This window comes from Amblyomma maculatum, chromosome 6 (assembly GCF_055883805.1).
Source record: "Amblyomma maculatum isolate TAMU_Amacu chromosome 6, ASM5588380v1, whole genome shotgun sequence".
Classification (NCBI taxonomy): domain Eukaryota; kingdom Metazoa; phylum Arthropoda; class Arachnida; order Ixodida; family Ixodidae; genus Amblyomma; species Amblyomma maculatum.
In genome coordinates this window covers 23,478,053-23,498,456 of record NC_139349.1, presented here as the reverse complement: position 1 = coordinate 23,498,456, position 20,404 = coordinate 23,478,053, and the positions used below count along the sequence as shown (strand labels likewise).

The window sequence follows — 20,404 nt, the reverse complement described above, 5'->3', positions numbered from 1 at the left end:
TATTTACAACAAGCATTAGCTGCTCCAGCACAAAGCGATTCGCTCGCGACGCTTTCAGACATGCGCACTAGGAAGATCGCGAAACAGGTTAACAACTTCTGTGCAGCACGAACAAGCATAAGATCATCAGCAACCAATATAAATGCTATTTGGTCCCATGTTATTTACAGTTGTTATTTACGATGTAAATTTACAGCTCGCAAAAGTATCAATAACGCCTCTCTGCTTCCGTTCCCCTCCCCTCAAACATCTTCCAGAGCCGAAATCCTCAAATTATCCGCGAACGCATTTTTTAAACAATCAGGGATTGCGCCAGGCAGCTTATATCTGTCACAGTTCGTGCACTGTTAATAATAGTAATGCTTTAATTCGGACTGCTCCAAGTCCACGCGGTGCTTCAGGCATGCAAGGGTCAAAATGGCATTTGCCCATGCCGCGGAGACTACGGTAGCTAGAAGTCATGTGGTATATAAAAGTACATTCGTGTCACAGTTTAGTTGCATCAAGAGCTACTTACAAATAATGAGCGCCGAGGAAAAGTAGTTTTCAGAGAACACATATAGCGGGAGAGGGCAAGAATGGGTGCTCTGGAAAGTTTTATGGACTCTATTGACGTGACCTGAGTATGCTCAATTACCTAAACGGGAAGAAGGCCAGGAGTACAGGTCACCATGAACCCGCGCGTCCCTGTCTGGTGCAACGTACTGTCACAACTCAAACAGTTGTACAAAGCGCAGAGTTTCGGAAAATGCGCTGTGGCGCCTGCTCTTCCAAGTCCACTGTGGAGACAGAACCGATAAGGCTGGCACAGCGTGTGGCAACAGCAGCAGCATAGGTCGGGGCGGCGAAATAAAAATTTCGCGAAGCGGTTGTCTCCCCTGGAGCCTGCCCTGCAATTATCTTTGAAACACCGAAACACGTGTTCGAACGCGAATGGCAAGCGCTTTCGTGATAAACAAAGCCTGCAGTGCTCCCTGTTTCCTGTGTCACCGTGAATATTTAAACACCTGCAAGATGTCAAGATGTGTGCTTTTTAAAGAAAGGGAAACTAGACACTATCCCTCCAGCTTCGTTTTGCCTGTTTCCGTATCTTTCCTATCTTCCGAAATCTTTGCCCCAGCCTTAGGGGCAAAGTCTGACAGCGCCGTATCGCTCTCCGCAGAGGGGGCGGATCCGTGCTTGAAGCCTACATAACTCCAGGGAACTCAGTGTCCGCACAATTGTTCGCGCGGCCGCCCGGCTAGCTTTCAGTTTCCACGATGGCGGTCGTTGTTCCCATGGACGCCTCGTACGTCCCCAAGGTTCTGCACTCGCTCACTGATGAAAGCGAGGCTTGGCGTCATTATGCCACTAACGACGAATCCCGTGTTCTCGTCATCTATACAGGGGGAACGATCGGCATGGTCAAGGACGATGACGGAGGTAAGGCCCGGCCGTAATGCTCGAGTCGATTGCCAGCGTAAACCGACGGCAGTTTTCAATCTGAGCCATGCCCTGCGCATGATCAATGCCATTTCTGGAATTTGCTGTGGCTGTCAGCATCGTCAGTCAGTGTATCACCCCATTCGTCTGAAAGTTCCCTATATTATTAGTGCCGCGATATCCCCATATAGGAACATTCTATGGTGTACTGCAGCCAGAATCCCGGAGCACGTTTTCCTCATCTCCAGAACCGAAGAGCATGTTTTATTGAGCGATTTTGATTCAGGTCCCGATTTTTGGCTGGACCGCGATGACGTGATCCCTAGGTTCCCTGGCCATCTTTCTCTTTCGCGCATTCGGAGAGCTGTTCTTGATCGCAGACCAGAGCCTGCGCTATTAAACACGCCGGTGTGCCGAGGTCTGTTTTGATTGGCGTCTTCAGGTTCGCTACTAAAAATTACCTTTCCAAGCTATCCGGCGCCAACTATGAAGTCCAGAGCGGCTTCAGGCAGATCGAAGGCTAAACGCCAACGTTTCTCGCTTTCGGGAAGGTGCGTTCAGATCCCCATGACGCTATGCATGACGCAATATGCAGGACTGGTGAAAGCGACTTTCTTAGCGGGATGTGTTTGCGGTAACATTACGCTAACTGCTATGCTCATGAAATGCATGTCTATCGCCTTTTTCTAATAAACACCTCAGTCCCATGACTAGTTGTATGATGGTCTGATCCGGTGGCTGTGCTTGTGGCGCCACCTGTGGCTTGTCGCCTTTGGGCTTCGGTTCTTAAAGACTGCAGTTTATGAGCTCCTGATTAAAATATGCATGTATGTCGCAATGCATCTAGAGACCCTGACGAGACACCGTATTTTGTTTTCAGAGCTTTGAGTAAGATGCGTCCACTAACACTAACTAAATTACCTAACACTTCAAGGCATGTCACTGTGGTCGCATAGCACTGTGCGTGCAGCTATAATCATCCAAAATCGGGAAGTACTCTCACGGTTTCACTCCGTCTGTGTTGCTGTGCAAGGCTCAATTTTTCTTTATTCGGACTAGGGGCCATACTTGGTATCAGCAATTATAGACAGCATTGTTTCATACCCACATTATAATCAAAAGGATCGTAATACGCTAACGAACAGGCCCCAGGCGCTGACTCAAACTGAACACTTGGCAGCTTTATGATTCAACGTGTTTTATGATTTGCTCAATTGCAATTAGTGCTGATTCTGAAAAGATTCTTGTACAGACGATAGCAAGAAGTTTTTCTAGGCACTGAGAAGCATTTTCGAGGACCAAGTGCCGCCAAGCTATATGACGTCCCAGTAACACATCAAGCTATAATACTTCGTGTGCTGTGCGACGACAGGCATGTTAACGAGCCTGCCAATATAGCCAATTGACCGCGAGCTATCCCCTAGTCTACGTGCAACACGAGGATGTTAAAGGTCAACTCCGGGGGTTTTTCCATCATTTTCTGTTTTTGGTTGAATTACATTCCTCGGCACGCCCTGACTCCAACACAAAAAAAAACGTTTTTCGAAATTCCAATTAGAAGTATTTTTAAAAAGAAAAACAGCAAATGAAAACCGAAACTGCTTTCACGGCCAGAAACGACGTCCCACTTGATGAAATGGGGACGTCACACTCAGTATTAGAAAAACACTCGTACGTGCGTTGGATGGTGAAAATAACGTATGGAAATCACGAAGCATTGCATAAAATGTCTGAGGTAGTTCAATATAAGCCTCACAATTTCATAATCGTGCGGGAAGTGGAAAGTAACGTCGGTATACTGTTTGTGACGTCAGAAACTCAATGTTGCCGGCAGAAATAGTCTCAACTTAAGCCATGAAAACAGCATATCTTAAAGTCGTGTTGCGCGCGAACGGTTTATCGTACGGCGCCCAAATTTTGTAGAATGCGTCAGGATGGAGAGGAGAATCTACAGTAAAATCTTTATTAGAATATTCGAATGCCAAAAAAACCTTCGGAGTTGCCCTTTAAGCCCAGGTCAACTCCGGGGGTTTTTCCATCATTTTCTGTTTTTGGTTGAATTACATTCCTCGGCACGTCCTGACTCCAACACAAAAAAACGTTTTTCGAAATGCTCAGCTTCGTTGGCTCCATTGCTATCGGACGTTAAGCGCTGCTTACGAGATCAGCTTAGGTCCAATGCACGCGGCACGAAAGCGACGAAAGGCAAAGACAGCAGAGAACAAAAAGGTTGGCAAGATATCGTCGCACAACATTATCATGTATGCTTTGCTCCATCCCAAACTGACGGGGATGGTTGCTAGGAATCCTTGCCTTCGTTATCATTTACTCACCGCCGGCTCTTCAACTGGCGTAGTGAATTTCACTGTAGGTAACGGGAACATATCTTTAAAATCGCGTCCTTTATTTTAAATGCTTGGCAGCGGCAAGACAGCGACAATTGTATTAGATATTTGGCTTCTGTTTGTGCATGCACTGTTCAAGCACTGTTTGACCTTCACGTCTGTTTGACCTGTTTGACTTTCAGCCTGCTGAGGCCAAAAATGGAACTAGCATCACTTCGGTCGAGTTTCTTCGTTTGTCACTTCACTCCTCAAATTTATTTCCGCAGCTGTTCTTTGATAAGGCAATTAGACTACACGCTGCTAACATATCGAGTGCGCGTTATTAACTCACATGAACCCGTTTCTCGGTTTCGCTGACGTTGCCGTGTTCTACAAGCAGAGCTCTTCCGGACCAACTAGTCCCCCATAAGAGCCCACCTAAGATAATTTCATCAACGCAGCATCTTCTCAAGTAACTGATAACGCCCCCCAAAAATAGATTGCATTGTGGCTTTATCGCTTGTTGGCTTACTGCCTCCCAGGTTGCCCCTGAATGTAAACTGGGGTGGCAGTCTTGAGGCAGTATCGCTGGTAATACAATGTCCGTGTTTGTGCCAACTTGATTCAAAAGCACCATGCATAGACAGCTTTCTTGCACCACAGCGATAACTAGCCATAAGACTAAACATTCTACGCTATAGTGGACTTTCAACTCGCATTGAACTTGTATATATATGGCTTGTAGCTGCACACGGTTCCCCGCGGTCGAGAGACCACTAAGGTGCTTATCTTATCCGTGCTGCCATCCTCAGATTCATCGCGCTTAATACTCTGTGTCTCCTGGCATTTCATCTGGAGAGAGGTAGATGGGCCAGAACAATGGTATACATAGGTCAACGCATGTGTTTTTCTTTCCATTCTTCTGTCTGCTATACTGTAAACACAGCCGACTTGACTCTCTGTACTGGGCGTTGGGGCTAAGGTTGTTGCACAAAAACAGCCTAGGCAGTCTGACCCACTGGTCATTGTCTTAGACGCATGTACTTTGATATTAAACGATGTTCGCGCTCTTCCCCGGAAAATATCGCTACTGTAGCGAAATTAACACACTCTACCTTCAGCACTAGCACCAACTTGGCCGTTCATGGTGTAGTCTCACTTTTGTATTTCGATTTCAATTTGAGATGGTCTACGCAAAAGAAGCGAAATAGGACATTCCATTTTACTACTTGCATGAACCATGCATGAGTGGCCCGGAGCTGTTTTTTTTTTTTTTTTCGGTTTCTTTTTTATTTTTATTTTTTTGCATACTATTATATTCTGACCATGCCCAATTTCATGTCATTACTCCGCAGGGTGGTTCAAAGCCCACTGAGGCCCAAATCAAAATTATTTTAGCATTGGGAATTCTGGTCAGCCACCTTCTATTGAATCATTGCGTTGGAGTGCTGCGGTTTGCACCTCAAAGGAGTGTTGGAATGGCTTGCGTTATCATACGAGCTGTGCGTGGATAGTGTCATTTTACTTAGTGTTTGAGTTGTATTTATTTTTTTATTTAATCTTGCATCTAACCCTTGTGGTCAAGTGCAGAGTGGGATCTAGTGAAAAAAAAAACGATTTTATTTCAGTGCAGACTCAATGTCAAAATAAAAGCCTGTGTGCATATAACCAAAATAAAGCTACTATATGAACACAATTTCATTCGCACAAAAATAGTTACTTTCGGAGTTTCCTGCAAAACAGATTCCTGTCGGGAAACAATCACGTCACACACGGTTTTCAACATAATCGCACGTAACGAAACAGCACAGGGCCTTTAAATTCTTTGTCAACAGTGCTTCTAATTGCGAAAAGCTCGAGAAAGGATTGTTCAGTGGCCCAGGGAGTTAGTTTCTAGTACATATCTGGGTAAGAAGTCCCAGTCTTCAATCATTCTTGGAAAAAGAAACCTTGGAACGTATTTGTTTTTACTGATAAAGGAAGTAACAGTTAAGGGTAACTACATCGAACAGGACACATTTGTTATTTTTGAAGATACTGTTGGTTGTCGATCTTGTAATTCAAATAGCTTTTCTCTTTTCGTCATGTTTTTCCCCCTAAGTGTGGTTGTATGAAATTTGTTGTTTGATGACATGACTTTTCATTGGACTTGTTTGGTTAGGCGCTGGCACTTGTCAGACATGTTTATGCCTTTCGGCCAACCACTGTTCTCTGAATAAAGCTTTTGAATGGATTTGCATATATATAGCATCGACGTGTCATTCTGGGGCCTCAGCTCCAAGCTTTGAGCTTTGTGCTTAATTAGGGTGTCTAAAAAAAAAAAGGCACTAGTTTTATCACACCGTCGGCGGCATAAATGCGGATTCATCTGTTCAGAAGTGCTCGCGGGTGATGTCCGCATGTTCTTCAATGCGCTATACACCAAAAGCAAGCTTTTTTCGCCTCCAGTTGAGCGCGCGTTCGTTCTATCGCCCTATAGATCACTGCGAGCTTCTATATATGTGCAGAAACTTTTGTTCGTCGAAATTGCATTTCCGTGGCTACACCACTACTGTTGACGCCACGTAACATCGCGCACACAGCCACACAAGCGCGTCGGCATGCACACTGCGCTAAATGCGTAACCCAAGATGCATTCACTGATGTCAGTGCAGTACATTTTCTTAGTCAATTCCGCAAGGTGTCAAACCGTTGAATATTCCGTTCAGGTTAATTATCTTAACTGCGCCTTCAGTGCACAAATATCAATGATTGTTTGATTTTTTCAACTCATTTATGTTTTTTGCAGGTATTTTCGCTACACTGAGTAAGCAAAAGTAATTTTTTTTAATTTTGTTGGAAAATCATTTCTCGCTGTCTAGCGATACGTTAGCGAGGCGCGCTACGCCTATTATATAGCACTGCAAATTTGCCAATATCCCCAAAAAGTTTGAGTGTGAAGCAGGTCTGTCCCAAACATGCTCCCTGCGTTGCAAATGCAAAGCTACGGGCTGCTGATTCCTCGTCCGCAGTTCTCAAGCCGGCACCAGGGATCTTGGATAAGCGGCTTCGTGAGTTCCCGCAGCTGCACGACGCTGAGTACGCGGAGAAACACTTTGGAGAATGCGAGAAGCCTCCGCTGGTCCTTCCGTGAGTGAACGCATTTGTATTTGCTGCAGAGCGTCGACCGATAAACTGAACCTAATGCCATAGAGGTGAACGCTCGTGTTTAGCAAGCACAGATATGGGGGCACAAGACAGAAGGAAAGTTTCCAGGCATACAGTTCCCCTCTAGCCAATCTGTTTTCTTTGTGAATTGCGTCCCCGCCGTGCTAGTTTGAACTCGCTCATCGAACGACCTTATTATCGTGATAGCTTTCAAGGACGCGTACTCCAGAAACTCAGGCGTGGATGCTGGCATCGTTTTCAGTCGAAATAAACAACACAAAGGTGCCTCTGACAAGTGGTAGTTGGCCGGTGACACGACCGTGCCCTGAAGAGTCTTAGGGTTCTTTGACGTTACTAAACCACATGACATAGTCGAAATCGCCGGCGCTGCCAACTTGAGCTTCGCTTTTGAGATGGCAGTGTGTGTAAATTGGAGTGCAGCGCTCCAGGCGCATAGATCTAGTGTTATTCAAGCTGCCCTTAGGCCGAACAGGCACTTTCTTATAGCTTGGTTAAGGCGGAGCTTAGTACCTAGGTCGGGTGTCCTTTCGAATATTCTTGTAACCTACGACTGTATGCTAATGAGTGCGTTGGATAACAGCGGCACCAAATAGAAGGTGAGTGATACTATACGTCCAGGTGAAGGAGAAATCATTAACGCTGTCACGCCATACCTTTAAGACAAAGCTTAAGTACCCCTTCAAAGTTTTGCAACGAAGACGTTTTAAAGGGTCACATTTCAGGCAATAAATAACCTTGTCCATTTCATCGGATGTATTTGAGTCTAGATCGAAGAGCACGTCGCTTATTTCCCAAAGGAAGTAGATTCCTTAGTTTCGACTGCGCTGCTATATGGATGATGGATGGATGATGGATGATAGTGGCTCTGCCCTTTGAATCGGGCGGCAGCTTGCGCCGCCTAGCCAAAGAATTAAAAGAAATATATTTATATCTTCCCCATTTTTAGCTTCTAATTCGCCCGTATCTGCCCCCCTCCCTTTTTTCCTCTTTTTATTCTCTTGACTTTTTCCACCAATCCTCTAACCTCTCTTTTGTTATCAGAACGCGTTCCTCATCCATTCGTCCATCTTCCCCAGCAAATCCCAGTGCTCTCTCCAGATCTGCCGCTTTTTCCGCGGGAAGGACAGGACGAAGTTTTTGGCACCTTAGAACAACATGTTCCGTTGTTTCCTCCTCAGTTCCGCACGCCGCGCATAATATATCTACTTCCTGAAATTTTTTCCTGTACGTTTTTGTTCTGAGGGCCCCTGTTCTAGCCTCAAACAGCAATGAGCTCCCTCGTGAGTTGTCGAATAAACTTTCTTTCTTTATATCCTGTTTTCGAGTTCTATACATACCCAATGCTGATTTTCCTTGCATTCTTTCCTCCCACATTTTCCTTTCTGCCTCCTTTACCTGCTTTTCAATGCTGCTGTTTTGCTGCGGTGTATCTCCAAACTCTAGGTACTTAAATCTGAGCTTTCGGGTTCTGTTAGTATAAGCACTGAGGACCAAGGTTGCCTGCGTGGCTTGAACACGGCGCCAGATTTTGCTCAAAGCACCACAAAACACTTTTTTAACAATCATAAGAAACAATAAACACCCACCTCGAATATATAAATTCAAGAAAAAAAATAAAATCAATGACATTTGCCATTGCTCGCAAAAACACATACAGTGACCCGTATCTGGGGTTCTTTCTGAGCCCCGAAGAGAGCATTTAATATCCGCTGCGCCTGACCATTGCTCCACAATGTACGGAAAATACCTTATGTTTATATTGTTTATAGACGCCTGGCGCTTATATTTTGCTTATATTGTCATGGTGAGAAGAAGGGTATAAAATTTGAAAGCACGGTTGAAAAGCGATGGGCACGTGGGCGCAATATTTTCTGGAACGCGGCTACCGCAGCAAGGCTTCCACCCAGCACAAAGGTCATGCACGCATTGGAAGCAGCAGAGGGCGCTTATACCTTCTTCTACTCCGGTGCCTCTTTTACTTCCAGGGAGGCGCACAAAGTTCGGCGACAAACAATCAGCTCTTTCTTCCATTTGCATGCATTATTCCCAAGAGTAGTGCACCCAGCTGTGCATGGACAAATAATTGATCCAATATTCAAGGGATCCTTGAGATTTCAGGTCCCTGAGTGTGTTGTCGTTCGCAGGCGCGCTTACCCCGCTCTTCTGAGAACCGCCATTTTCAGCATCTGTGCCCTTTATACGAGTGCAGCCTGCAAATCATGCAATCCTGGTGGATATTGTCTTGTAGCTTGATGTTTTATCGCAGTCGAGATTCAATTTCAGGAGCCATGTACCATATTTTCGATACACATGCATCTACTTCGTCCGAAACACTGATAAGCGCAGTCCTAATGTACGCGTGTCGTAACGTCGTCCCAAGTAATAGTCCTGCCATAATCGACAGGTATCGTTTAACTAATTTTGAATAAGAGGTCTGATTAGAGCATCAATTATACCTTGCCCTGTCATATTCCCATTTGTGCAGAACTTTAATAGCTATGTATAGCGTATTTTCATCACTTGCTGCTGTCTGTAATGGTAGCGCGGAGGTTTCTCCCCAATGCCTGGGGCTGTTCTTTGAATCGAATAGTTATAATAATCCGATTCGAACCTAAAGATCTGAAGCAAAAAATAAAGCGTCTTCTGCATCAGAGGTACGGTGGCCAATAAGTGCACGCATAACGTGTCGGAAATAAAATGCATTCCACTCAACGTCAAGTTTCTTATACAGAGCATACCCCGGTAATGAAACAAACTTGCATGCACCCACGACATATAAGCTGCACCTAGACAACCAAAATGTATCTATTTAATAAAACAGCTGTCCCACCGTGCACATAACCTTGCTTGTTCGTCTAGGAAAACGGGAGATCCACGGCGAGTGATCTACACCATCTCCGAGTACACTCCACTGCTGGACTCGTCCAATGCCACGATGGACGACTGGCTTCAGATCGCTCGAGACATAAATGTAAGATAATTTTATTGCGAAGAACAAACTCGCTTATATCTCACCGTAAGCTTCCGTAATTTCGAGCGCTTATCACAGTATATGCTGAACGATTGAGGTTCATATTCTTAGTTGTTTAAGCCAAGTAAATAAAAGGCCTTAGATCAAGAGCTTTCGGCTAGTGCATGCATGATACCCTATCGTGTGCGAGGATGTCTATGAACAGTAAGGAATCAATGCGTCGATAGACGCAGGTCTTCACAGTGATACTGCATTGTAGGCGTTAACAAAATATAACGTAACGCATTTATTACTTTGCTTTCGTGTGGAGCTTTAACTATACGGACGTGTCAAAAGTATTGTTTGATCGGTGTTGACGATACTACCGCTAGTACTGTCGCACAGGACTGCACATGACACTCTATTTTTGCTACGACAGAGCCAGATACATTTAGGACACCGGAGCTTGTTCAGATTACTGTGGTTCATGCCTGTGCTATAGCCGCCAAGCTTCAAAAGTGTAGTGCATTGAGGAAGGACTTAGGTACTGCAAAGCCTACCTTCCAGTCCATAGAACAGCCTACGCTGATGACATCGTGTGATCACAGTCCTAAATTAAGAGATCATGAGCACGGTTTGTCTCCAACATTTCCTTGTCTTATCGTCAGTTGTTACAAGAGGTCTGTGCGTTCCCCTGTTACTAGCAGGAGAGCTGTAATTTCTGCTACTTACTGCTTGGTACAGCCGCCACATGCAACAGCAACAAAATATATTCTGTCCGCGGCGCTAGTTATAATAAGGTGTTCCTCTGATTGTGCGCAGACTCAATACAACAGCTACGATGGCTTCGTCGTTCTCCATGGCACCGATACCATGGCTTACACTTCGTCTGCGCTGTCCTTCCTGCTGGAGTGCCTGGGGAAATCAGTGGTCATCACCGGCTCGCAGGTACACAAGCCCAGAAAGAACTGTGTCCTTTTTTTTTTAATTCAAAAGTGAGCGCTACGCCATTGATTCCTAGTGTCAACATGCTGAAGTTTTCAATTTCATGCAATGTATTCTGCAGGAACGTAAAATCAAAAAAGTAATGAGCCAAAACCTGCCCAGCCTTCTTAAAACATCATCATCATCATCATCATCATCATCATCAGCCTGATTATACTCACTGCAGGGCGAAGGCCTCTCCCATATTTCTCCACTTAACCCGGTTCTGTGCTAGCTGCATCCACTTGACCCCTGCGAACTTCTTAATAAGCGCATATTCAAGTCTTTACAACATATTCAAGTCTTTATATGCCCAGTGATATGTCATACAGGAAATTTAGTGGGAAATGATTGAAAGGTATTGCCATGTTAGTGAAGTGTAAAAAGCCTCGGCAAACTTCTCCCGGACCTGCGCTTTGCGATCTCATCTCGTCAATGACTTTTATCGTCTCTTCCCACGTCTACAAATCGTTGGTTATATACTTATTTTACTGGGGACGTCAGGCATTTTGCTCTTTTCCAGGTGCTCTGCGTTCCACAATTTAGAGAAACTTGTTTGATGCACATAGTCTTCATACTGCTAGAAATGTGCGAATAGTACTTTTCAAAACCGAAGGCGAATAGTGCAACATGGCAACCGAATCAAATACGAACAGCTTTACTACAATATGAATAGAATACTAGCCGAAAACTGATGGAACCGAATCGAAATACGAATTTAATACACTCAGGAATTTCGCTCATTGTGTGCATATTCGTGCAAGACAGTGAAGCGCTAGCGCAGGCGCTATAATTTATGCAGTTACAGAGCAGACGAGTGTGTGGAAATGAGGGGCTCGCTGCGACGAAGATAGAGGAAGCCACTTGTCATTGAGACAAACTTTAAGTGCTTTACTTTAAGTGCGACCCAATAAGCCTTCCACATTTTATTTTTCACAAGATGAAAGCCAATTGGAAGAACAATTTTGAATTTCTTCTGAACGAATCATCTGTACATCAGCATGTATATTCCGCTTCTAGGAACCTATACGACAAATATAGCTATAGTTGCTTCTTAATATCGGTAAAAGATTAGAACATGCTTCGCGATTTTGTACTTCAGTTTGCTTCTCTTTTCATTTCACACTCGGGGCCAAAGGCAGTACAGAGGTTTAGTGGTGAAAAAAGAAAATACATATTAAAGAAAACTAAATTACTTGTTCAAGATATATAATACCAGAAAAAAATCTGAGTATTATATACGATGACAACTAAAACTGCCCAAAAATGTTGCTATTGTTAGTATTCACAGCTTCTGCAAGAAGTTCCACTCTCGCGCTGTAAGTATAGTATAAACTACTGAGCAAAAGGTTGTGTTCTCGATGATTAGATGCGACGTTGTGATGATAGGCGATGCGGTTCGATATGCACTGCACGCAAGGCATTGAGGGAGGGGCTAGGGATGAGGTTGACTCTTTTCTGGTTAATTTGAGCGCTGTTAATTATGAAATCGCAGTGTGTTAAGAATCTACATTTATGCCTGTTTCATAGGGCTACCACTATCAATAATGAGATGAAAGAAGTCTTCAAAAAGTAATAAGACATTTCGAATATTCGCACAGCTTCACTTAATTCAGACACAGTATGCGTGCACTACAGTTACTCTTCATATAATAAATTATATCTTCCTTGCAGATACCAGTTTTCGAGCCCCGAAGTGACGGACGAAATAATCTGCTCAACGCTCTTATCGCAGCCGGAAATTACGTCATACCTGAGGTGAGTGAAATGTAGTAGCAAAACGTTTGACAACTTTGTTACCAGCTATCCTTATCAATGACGCAATCACATATATTTTAATTCTACTATCCCGATATCTATTGGGCGAAGTTAAGGTTATTTCGATCTAGTAGGACTATCCTAAGTGCCGATTCTTGAACCATTTTAGCGTCCTCCCCAGCTTAGCAAGCCTATGTTAAAGCAACACCCTTTCTGATTATAAGGGTTAGAGCGCCAGCAAGAGCAGATGTCTATGACGCCAAAGCATGCACATTTTTGAACCTCGTGCGCAAAACTAACATCCTCTCGCAATACCGACAAAGCGTGCCACCTAAATGACCGCTCTTCTTCGCCGAGCAGGTGGGGCTCATGTTTCACAACCAGCTGTTCCGCGGAAACCGCGTGAGCAAGTTCAGCGTGGCCCATCTGGATGCCTTCGCATCCTTCAACATGGCACCCCTCATCACCATTGGTATCAACGTCGAAAGTAAGTCCTGTATATAGCGCTCTACTAAATTATTTCCGGCTTTTAGTCGATGATGTGCGTACTGCCCGCGCGAGTACAACTGAAGTGCTCGACTGCAATGTCACTGCCAGCATCCGCGCTCTTCACCTGTCCATGCAGTCGACTATTCCTTCCAAAAACATTTCAAATATTATTTACCCACAAATACCCGCACTCAATGTTTTATTCACTTTCAAGCTCTTTGCACCAACATCGATAGCGACGAGAATAAGCCTAACAGCTCCGACTCACTTACCGGCTTGCTGCACTGGTGAATCCACGTGAATCCTTCGGGAATACCTTCACTGCGCTTGAAAGTAGAAAAAAAAAAAAAAAGGCGAAGTCTTCTGACGTATGCGCCACTTATACTTGGAATTCCTTAACCCAAATTCACATTTCTAATCGAAATGCCTCCGTGGGTCTCTTTCCGCATACTGGTTTTGAAGCTTCTTTGTCTCCTATTCGCTATTAAACTCACTTCCGCTTCCCCTCAAAACACAGGCTTTGTAAAGGCAGGCTTTCAATAGCAAGTGAAAACATAAGGTCTGTGATGCCTTTTTAGAATTTGCAATGGTGTCGCTACCGCCGAATATACCTGCAAAGACGTTCAGGCTATCCGGTGCGCAGACTCAGAGCTCCAGGGAAAGAGGCACACTGATGGCGGCATTTTTGGGGGGCGCTACATTTCCAGCAAAGAAATATTGTCTTGAATGAAGAACACCAGCGCCACCGAGGTCAAGTCCACAAAACGTCATTTAGCGCCGTCAGATAATACAGGGAAAGGTGTGAGGACAGGCAGCGGTAATTTTATTTCGGCGGGATATAAGCGGCAATTTTTCGACGCCGAATCGAATGCGAATAGTGCAGCTTTGCTATCGAATAAGACTGGAAGAGTATAACGGCCTAATCGAATATTTGCAAGTAATCGCCACTGTTTCGAATATTGCGCTAAACGGTTGTCGGTGCGAAACGCTAGCGGCGGAGTGTTTAAAAAGCTACAGCTTTATCTTGATTAACGCAATACGAAGTCAGTAAACCATAGGAATCAAGATTACGTACGGTTACTGATGATGAAAACGAACGAAATAGTCCCAAATTTCACCATACGGCAGAGGAGCGTTCAGCTCGCAACCTGCGAGATCAGGCATGAAAGGATGTTTTCTTTTTTTTTTTTTTTTTTTTTTTTTTAAGTAGGCTAAACCACGTCGCAGCGCAGAGGCCATATATGTATGAGCATTACGAACGCCGCCACGGAAGTACGGAAATAGATTGCGTCGCTCTGCTAAACCCTCCTTCCCGCGCAGATCAATCACGGCAGCGTGATGTGCGACGTCAAAGTGAACCCTCATCTTTATACAGCCGTCGCATAAAGCTGCTTGTTCTTTATTCGAATTTTGTGCCTACTGATCGAAAACGAGAATGATTTCCATTCGTTCCGAAATCTTTTGACCGAGCTCTATTTGATTCCTTCAGCAAATGGAATATAATATTCGTTTCTCTACTAAAAATTGGCGAATATTCTTCCATCCCTACTGAATTTCAATAAGAATGAGGCCATCACCAAGCATATTCGCCTTTCTCCGAATCAATGACAGGCCTTAACGTAGTCGCAGCTTTAAACGGCGGTTAATTCTGTCACCATTCTAAATACTAAGGCAAGAACACCAGGCAGGCTCCGCCTGGACTCTTCGTGCATTCGCATCCACAAACCCTGTTAATTCTAAAAAATAAATACCATTTCAGTTTTTCTTTAAGGGAACAAATAACGTCTTGCAGGGTGGTTGACTTGCAGCCTCTCTCCATCTCCTCTTTCTGCGGCTTAGCTCCGCCGCAGCGGTTTAATCATTATGGCACGCGTCTACTGTGTCAGAGAATCTGGGTTCGATCCCAACCACACCGACCGCGATTAGATGGAGCCGAAAAGCAAGCCCACGTCAGTCAGTGATCTTGCGCCCTGAACTACGGCCGCCCCGGCGCGTTTAAACCCCATAAACCAAACCATTATTTCCAGCCATAAAGAGGCGCCTGCAAAGCACTTGTCTGTCATACCTTTTTTTTCTTTTTAATCCTCTCCACTCCTCAGTCAACTGGCGTCTCATCCGCCAAGACCCGATAGGACATGAGTTCCGCGCCCACGAGACGCTGAGCCGGGAGGTGGGCCTGCTGAGACTCTTCCCCAGCATCACTATCCAAGTGGTTAGTCTGTTCTGTTTTTGGCTTGTTTTGTTTTTCCGAGGCTAGCACTATTTAAACATGCATCAGGTGCATCATTTCGAGAGCCAGCATTTGTCCACCTGTATGCTTCACCACCCGAAAAGATCAACTAGAGCAATAAGACAGCGAAGTATTTCAACAATTTCTCGCCACTCGCGCATATGTCGCAACTGGACATTCATTTGTTACAGTAGCGATAGGTTTCGTTATGAAGGATTGTCTTCCAATTCTCTTCCGGAAGAAGCACTCTGCATCAAAGTTAGGGCACAATGTAAATCACTGTTCTCTCGCTTCCAGAGCAGACTGGCGTCGCACCTTTGATGTACCAGAAGTCAAGGGACTCCATTTCGCCTTCTATGTGTTTTGTTTGCAAACCAAACAATAACGGCGATAGTTAGGCGCTCATGATATTGAACGCATGGGCATCTGGCGCATCACCCTCATCGATGTTTTCCTGTGGGCTCCCTCTTAGGTGGAAGCCTTCCTGCAGCCGCCCGTCGAAGGCGTCGTGCTGCAGACCTACGGCGCCGGCAACGCGCCGACCGCCCGCAAGGACATCATGGATGCCATTCGCAAGGCCACCGATCGCGGCGTTCTCATCCTCAACTGCTCCCAGTGCCCGCATGGAGCCGTGGACCCCGCCTACGAGACGGGAAACGTGAGCTGTTGGCCGCCGTCAGCGTTGCGCTTCAGAGCGCAGCTCTTTGGCGCCCGTTCCTGGGTTTCGCGTAGGCCGCGTCGGCCTCGTAACCAGCTCCGCCCCCCTTTCGTCCCCCTAGTTAAGCCGGCGCTTCGGCAACCGGAGCCTCGCAGGAAACATGGCGGGGGGGGGGGGGGACGCAGGCAGCGCTAGCAGTAACTGACTGATGCCGCTGTAGCCGCTAGCTAGTCAACGCAACATGTCTGCGTAGAACACCGTCGCCGCCATGCAGAAAGAGGAAGAGGGGGTCCCCCCCTCATCCTGCATAGCGGCGAGGGTGCACTACGGTTGCCGAAACGCTGGCTCGCTATCAGCGGATCACGGTGCATCCCGTTCTCCCTCGCTTCACTCGCTAGCGGTGTCAGCGGTGTCAATAAGTCGCTGCTATCTGTTCGTCGCGCAACGTTCCTATGGGCCCACGCGCTGCTTCCCGCAACTTTCCGATAACTCAATTGCTCTCTCCATTTCTCCGACCACAAAGCTTCTTTCATGATAGCCAAGAACTGTTAGTGGAGTGTTTCTTGATGGAATACATGTGAAAAATTAATCAAAGTTGTCTGTAATTGTACATACGTGTCTTGCTCGAAATCTTTGCCTCAATCTTTTGAAAAGGAGAAACAGCTGATAACCTGCGATCGAATTTCGCATTAGAAAGTAACGTATTCGTGGACAATTTTTTAAACTCAAGAAAACAGTGCTCATTTCACCGAGACATTAGTTTGAGGGTCATGCCACAGTTCGTCTACCACTTAGTTGAAGGTACATCTATACTCGCAATAAGTATTGTTAGTACACGCACGGCCGCTCGATGGAAGCACGCTTCCATCGAGCTGCCGTGGTACACGTATAGTGAGATCCTCATATCGGTTTCGATTTAATTGGATTAAATAATGGTTTAAATGTTCGGCGTCACGACACGCGTCCGTGACAAGAGCGGTGAATATGATGGCACGTCTTTTTACGCCATATGAACCAAGCGTATTTACTCCTTCTAACTCATTTCAACTGCCTTTTATTTTTCTTCCTTCTCGCATTTCGACATTAAGGATCTGCTTCAGGTTGGCGTAATTCCGGGAGCAGACATGACCCCAGAGGCTGGGTTGACCAAGCTCAGCTATGTTCTCTCGAAAAGCGAATGGACACACGAGGAGAAGAAAAAGGTAACTGCGTGCAGAGGCTTTTGACGAAAGAACGTCATTCGATATATGAAGACACGGTGTGTCGCATTGCAGTTCCCTTACTTGTGCCTATAATCAGATAGGCTCGCAGTTTGAAAAGAGATCGCGCTTTTTGGTCGCGACATTCTACGACACAGCCGCAAATTCTGCGCAATGTTCCTCGTGCAGAGTGATCTTGCCAATACTTACGACAACTTTATTTCTGTCTAAACGATTATTTTATTGTAACAAGCATGAAATCGCGGTAACTATACTTCCCCTACGGCTCCAAAAAAAAAAAAAAAAGCCAGGGATTTTGTTTATTATAATTTAGCCTTTGCATTAATTTTTCGTTCCCCCAATTCTAAAAGCTAGCTATAGCTGCGTTCTCAATATTGCACTGTCAGTTATTATAACTGTGAGACGACCAAATGTGGGCTTAAATTGAATCAATTGTTGGCCAAGGTTTGCTATAAAAATGCGATGAACATGCGCAAACAATTTGTCTGCTACTTATATGACATGATAATTTTGACTGCTAAGAGGCAGTTGGCAGTGTTTCATATAAACAAGTTCTTATTCCAATCCGGAAGGACAAAACTAGCATGCTGGATGAAGTGATTTTCTCCTGAGCTTAGACTACACGACCTCGTATCGAAGTCCACAGTCCGACTTGTATTAAATCTATTGTGCTCTTTTCCCCTCGGAAGTCTTGTTTACATTATATTTGAGCCTAGTTTTCCCTGTGCGCCTCTTTCAATTGAAAGGTAAGCATGTGTATAAAATTTCGGCTACTTTAGGCAAAATTGGAGCACCTGGCACAGGCAGCCTCACAGTGTAGCTGTACGTCACAAGTGATTTTGTAAGCATGTATGGGTAAAAGGCGTCCAAACAGATTGATGTATGTACGCAATAGCCCCGCATGCACGTATCAAGGGGAACCTGTATGCTTCAATGAAAGATTGTTTTTATTAATGAAAGCACCTCTGGCGACGCACGTTCGTTATTGGGCTCATTTATCACAGTTCCCAGCACTGCGATTACGTAGAAAAAAGTGCCCGCGAATGGAAAAAGCAGAAAAAGAAGCGCGCCGTCGCTAAATTATGGCATTCGTACGGAAGCGTACAAAAGGACCAGTGAGGAAAATTCTTCGAATATCTATATTAGTCTAGACTGGTGGATTATCACTTCCTGATGATAAAGAAATTATATCGCTCCTGAAAACAGAACTCTCATAAGCTTGAAAAAGATGGAAGTAAACAATGGGTATTACCAGCGCAGGCCATTTTCACAATTTAACTGTATTAAACTATGCAAAATGTTTTTTCTTTTTTTTTTTTGCATAGAAAAGCATCGGAATTACGGTGCTGGATAATGTAACTTGTTACGCCATTACGGGTCACTTTTATCGCAATGGGAAGATTAAAAGAAAAGTTACATTAAATACGAAACCAAGCGACGCCCTTACTCTCGACTTCATCACCGACGTCCTAATTTCAACTTAATTTCGCAGGGAATAAAATATTGAAATACTTACTGCCAATTTGCATCTATGAGAACGACTTTTTCCACCGAGTAAACGTAAATAGAGACCTTATAGAAAAAAGGCACAAAATAAACTGGAATGCAAGACAACTATTTCTACACTGCGGCTTTTCTACATATGTTACGAACCTCTAAATATGCATTGCTGAAGCGTTCTGCGAAACGGCTCTAATTGCTGTTTGGCCTTTCAAGGTAACATTTTTTTTCCTTCTCCCTCGTGTTCCAAACGCAAGCGTGAGCAACTCTGAAATGAGCACTATAGCGCCATTCTCTCAAGAAACAAAACAAGTGTTCAAAGGCGGCCGAAAAACCACAAAGCAGAAAAGACTATAGGAAAAGGTCTGGAAGAAAAAAGAAGTTACCCGAGAGATAGTCAAGCCAAGCTTTTAGGGACATCTTTCAATTGCCATATTTTCATGAACATATTTCTCAAAATTATCGAAGCTTCCGATGGAGAGGGCGGGGGAAGGAGGCAAAATTTTGCTTCTCAAATTTGTCCTGTGCTCGCAACCAGTAACTAAGATTACCACGAACAGCCAGTGATGTGCGTTTTTGAAAATAAATAGCAATAACTACAAACCCTCCAAATAATCTGCAGAAAAATTGCATTCAAAAACTGTTACCCACAAATTTAGGAAAACTTCTGGGAAATTAATTAAGAGATAAAAAAAACATGCGCATTCTTGAAGCATGAACAACATGCTTCGTAGAAGACTCTCCTCGTGTACAGAAAGTCTTCAAACAAAACTTATTCAAGCTCTGATTAGTTTTAATGGGCGAAAAATGGAATATTACTTCACTAATGTTTTCAAGTTCCTGACTAGAGACGTTGACTTTCACCTGAATTTAATTATACAAAGGTGTGCCTGCATCCGGCCGTAGCTTAGAAAGTTAATGTTACGTCCTTTAAGCGCAGATACCTTGCAAGACGGCGTGATGGGAAAAGTAACTCGCTTATTTATTTTAACGACCACGATTGTTCTATTTTACTATGCTCACCCAACTACACTATTTGCTAACCGCAATGTCAATCTGTCATTAAGAATGTTCATCGTATCATTTAAAAGAGAGCGTTTGTTTCCAAATTCTTGTCAGTTTTTTATCTATCCAAGTTTGTCAGAAAAAAAAAATCTAGAAAATCAAAGCGAGTTTATGTTGCTTTGCTTTGAGGGTATACGACTCAGTTGCCAAACCCGTGTTCCTACTTTCAGAAACTGCAAGAACCCCTGCGTGGAGAGCTGACTGTTCCGCTGGGAGCGGGAGACGGCTGGGAAGACCAATACAACGTGTTTAACCTAATGGGACCCTGGAAGGCCATGTTCATTCGCTGAAGCTCTTTCTATGCCCACAGGCTGTGCGTGCGCTGACAAATAAAGCAATGCGCCCAAGCCTTCAAATCTTGGCAGAGTTGGCAACATATATATAATTGTCCCTGTCAAATCTACAATAAAGTATGGTTGTCCTGTGCACGTGTTCGTCTCTTGGCAGCAACATCAGGAGTTGCTGCAAAATAGGAAAAGGTTGCGACCGTGGCACTAAATCGGAAATGGAATCCTTGCGCTGTTGGCACCGGTTGTAGAACCATACATGTGTGTCTGCCTTTGAGCCCTCGCGTGTATGTCTAACGAATGGTTCATATTACTTGACATCGTGGTATAAAAGACGGCGAGGGCTTCA

General features: G+C 44.6%; 1 protein-coding gene across 1 annotated transcript; it reads left to right on the top strand.

Annotated features, from left to right (window-relative positions):
- The first annotated feature begins 1,041 nt into the window (after positions 1–1,041).
- On the top strand, positions 1,042–20,190 carry LOC146185271 (L-asparaginase-like). The gene is made up of 10 exons (XM_084606223.1): positions 1,042–1,422; positions 6,758–6,875; positions 9,774–9,885; positions 10,687–10,812; positions 12,523–12,606; positions 12,967–13,093; positions 15,195–15,307; positions 15,798–15,983; positions 17,072–17,185; positions 19,939–20,190. Exons 1-10 carry the CDS (start codon positions 1,260–1,262, stop codon positions 20,056–20,058), a joined length of 1,263 nt encoding a protein of 420 aa, XP_084462349.1. The 5' UTR covers positions 1,042–1,259; the 3' UTR covers positions 20,059–20,190.
- Positions 20,191–20,404: the final 214 nt, after the last annotated feature.

Coding starts and splice junctions, on each gene's coding strand:
- LOC146185271 (XM_084606223.1), top strand. CDS start 1,260: ATGGCGGTCGTTGTTCCCATGGACGCCTCGTACGTCCCCAAGGTTCTG. Junction 1,423..6,757: donor GGTCAAGGACGATGACGGAG/GTAAGGCCCGGC, acceptor CCTCGTCCGCAG/TTCTCAAGCCGGCACCAGGG. Junction 15,984..17,071: donor CCGCCTACGAGACGGGAAAC/GTGAGCTGTTGG, acceptor TTCGACATTAAG/GATCTGCTTCAGGTTGGCGT.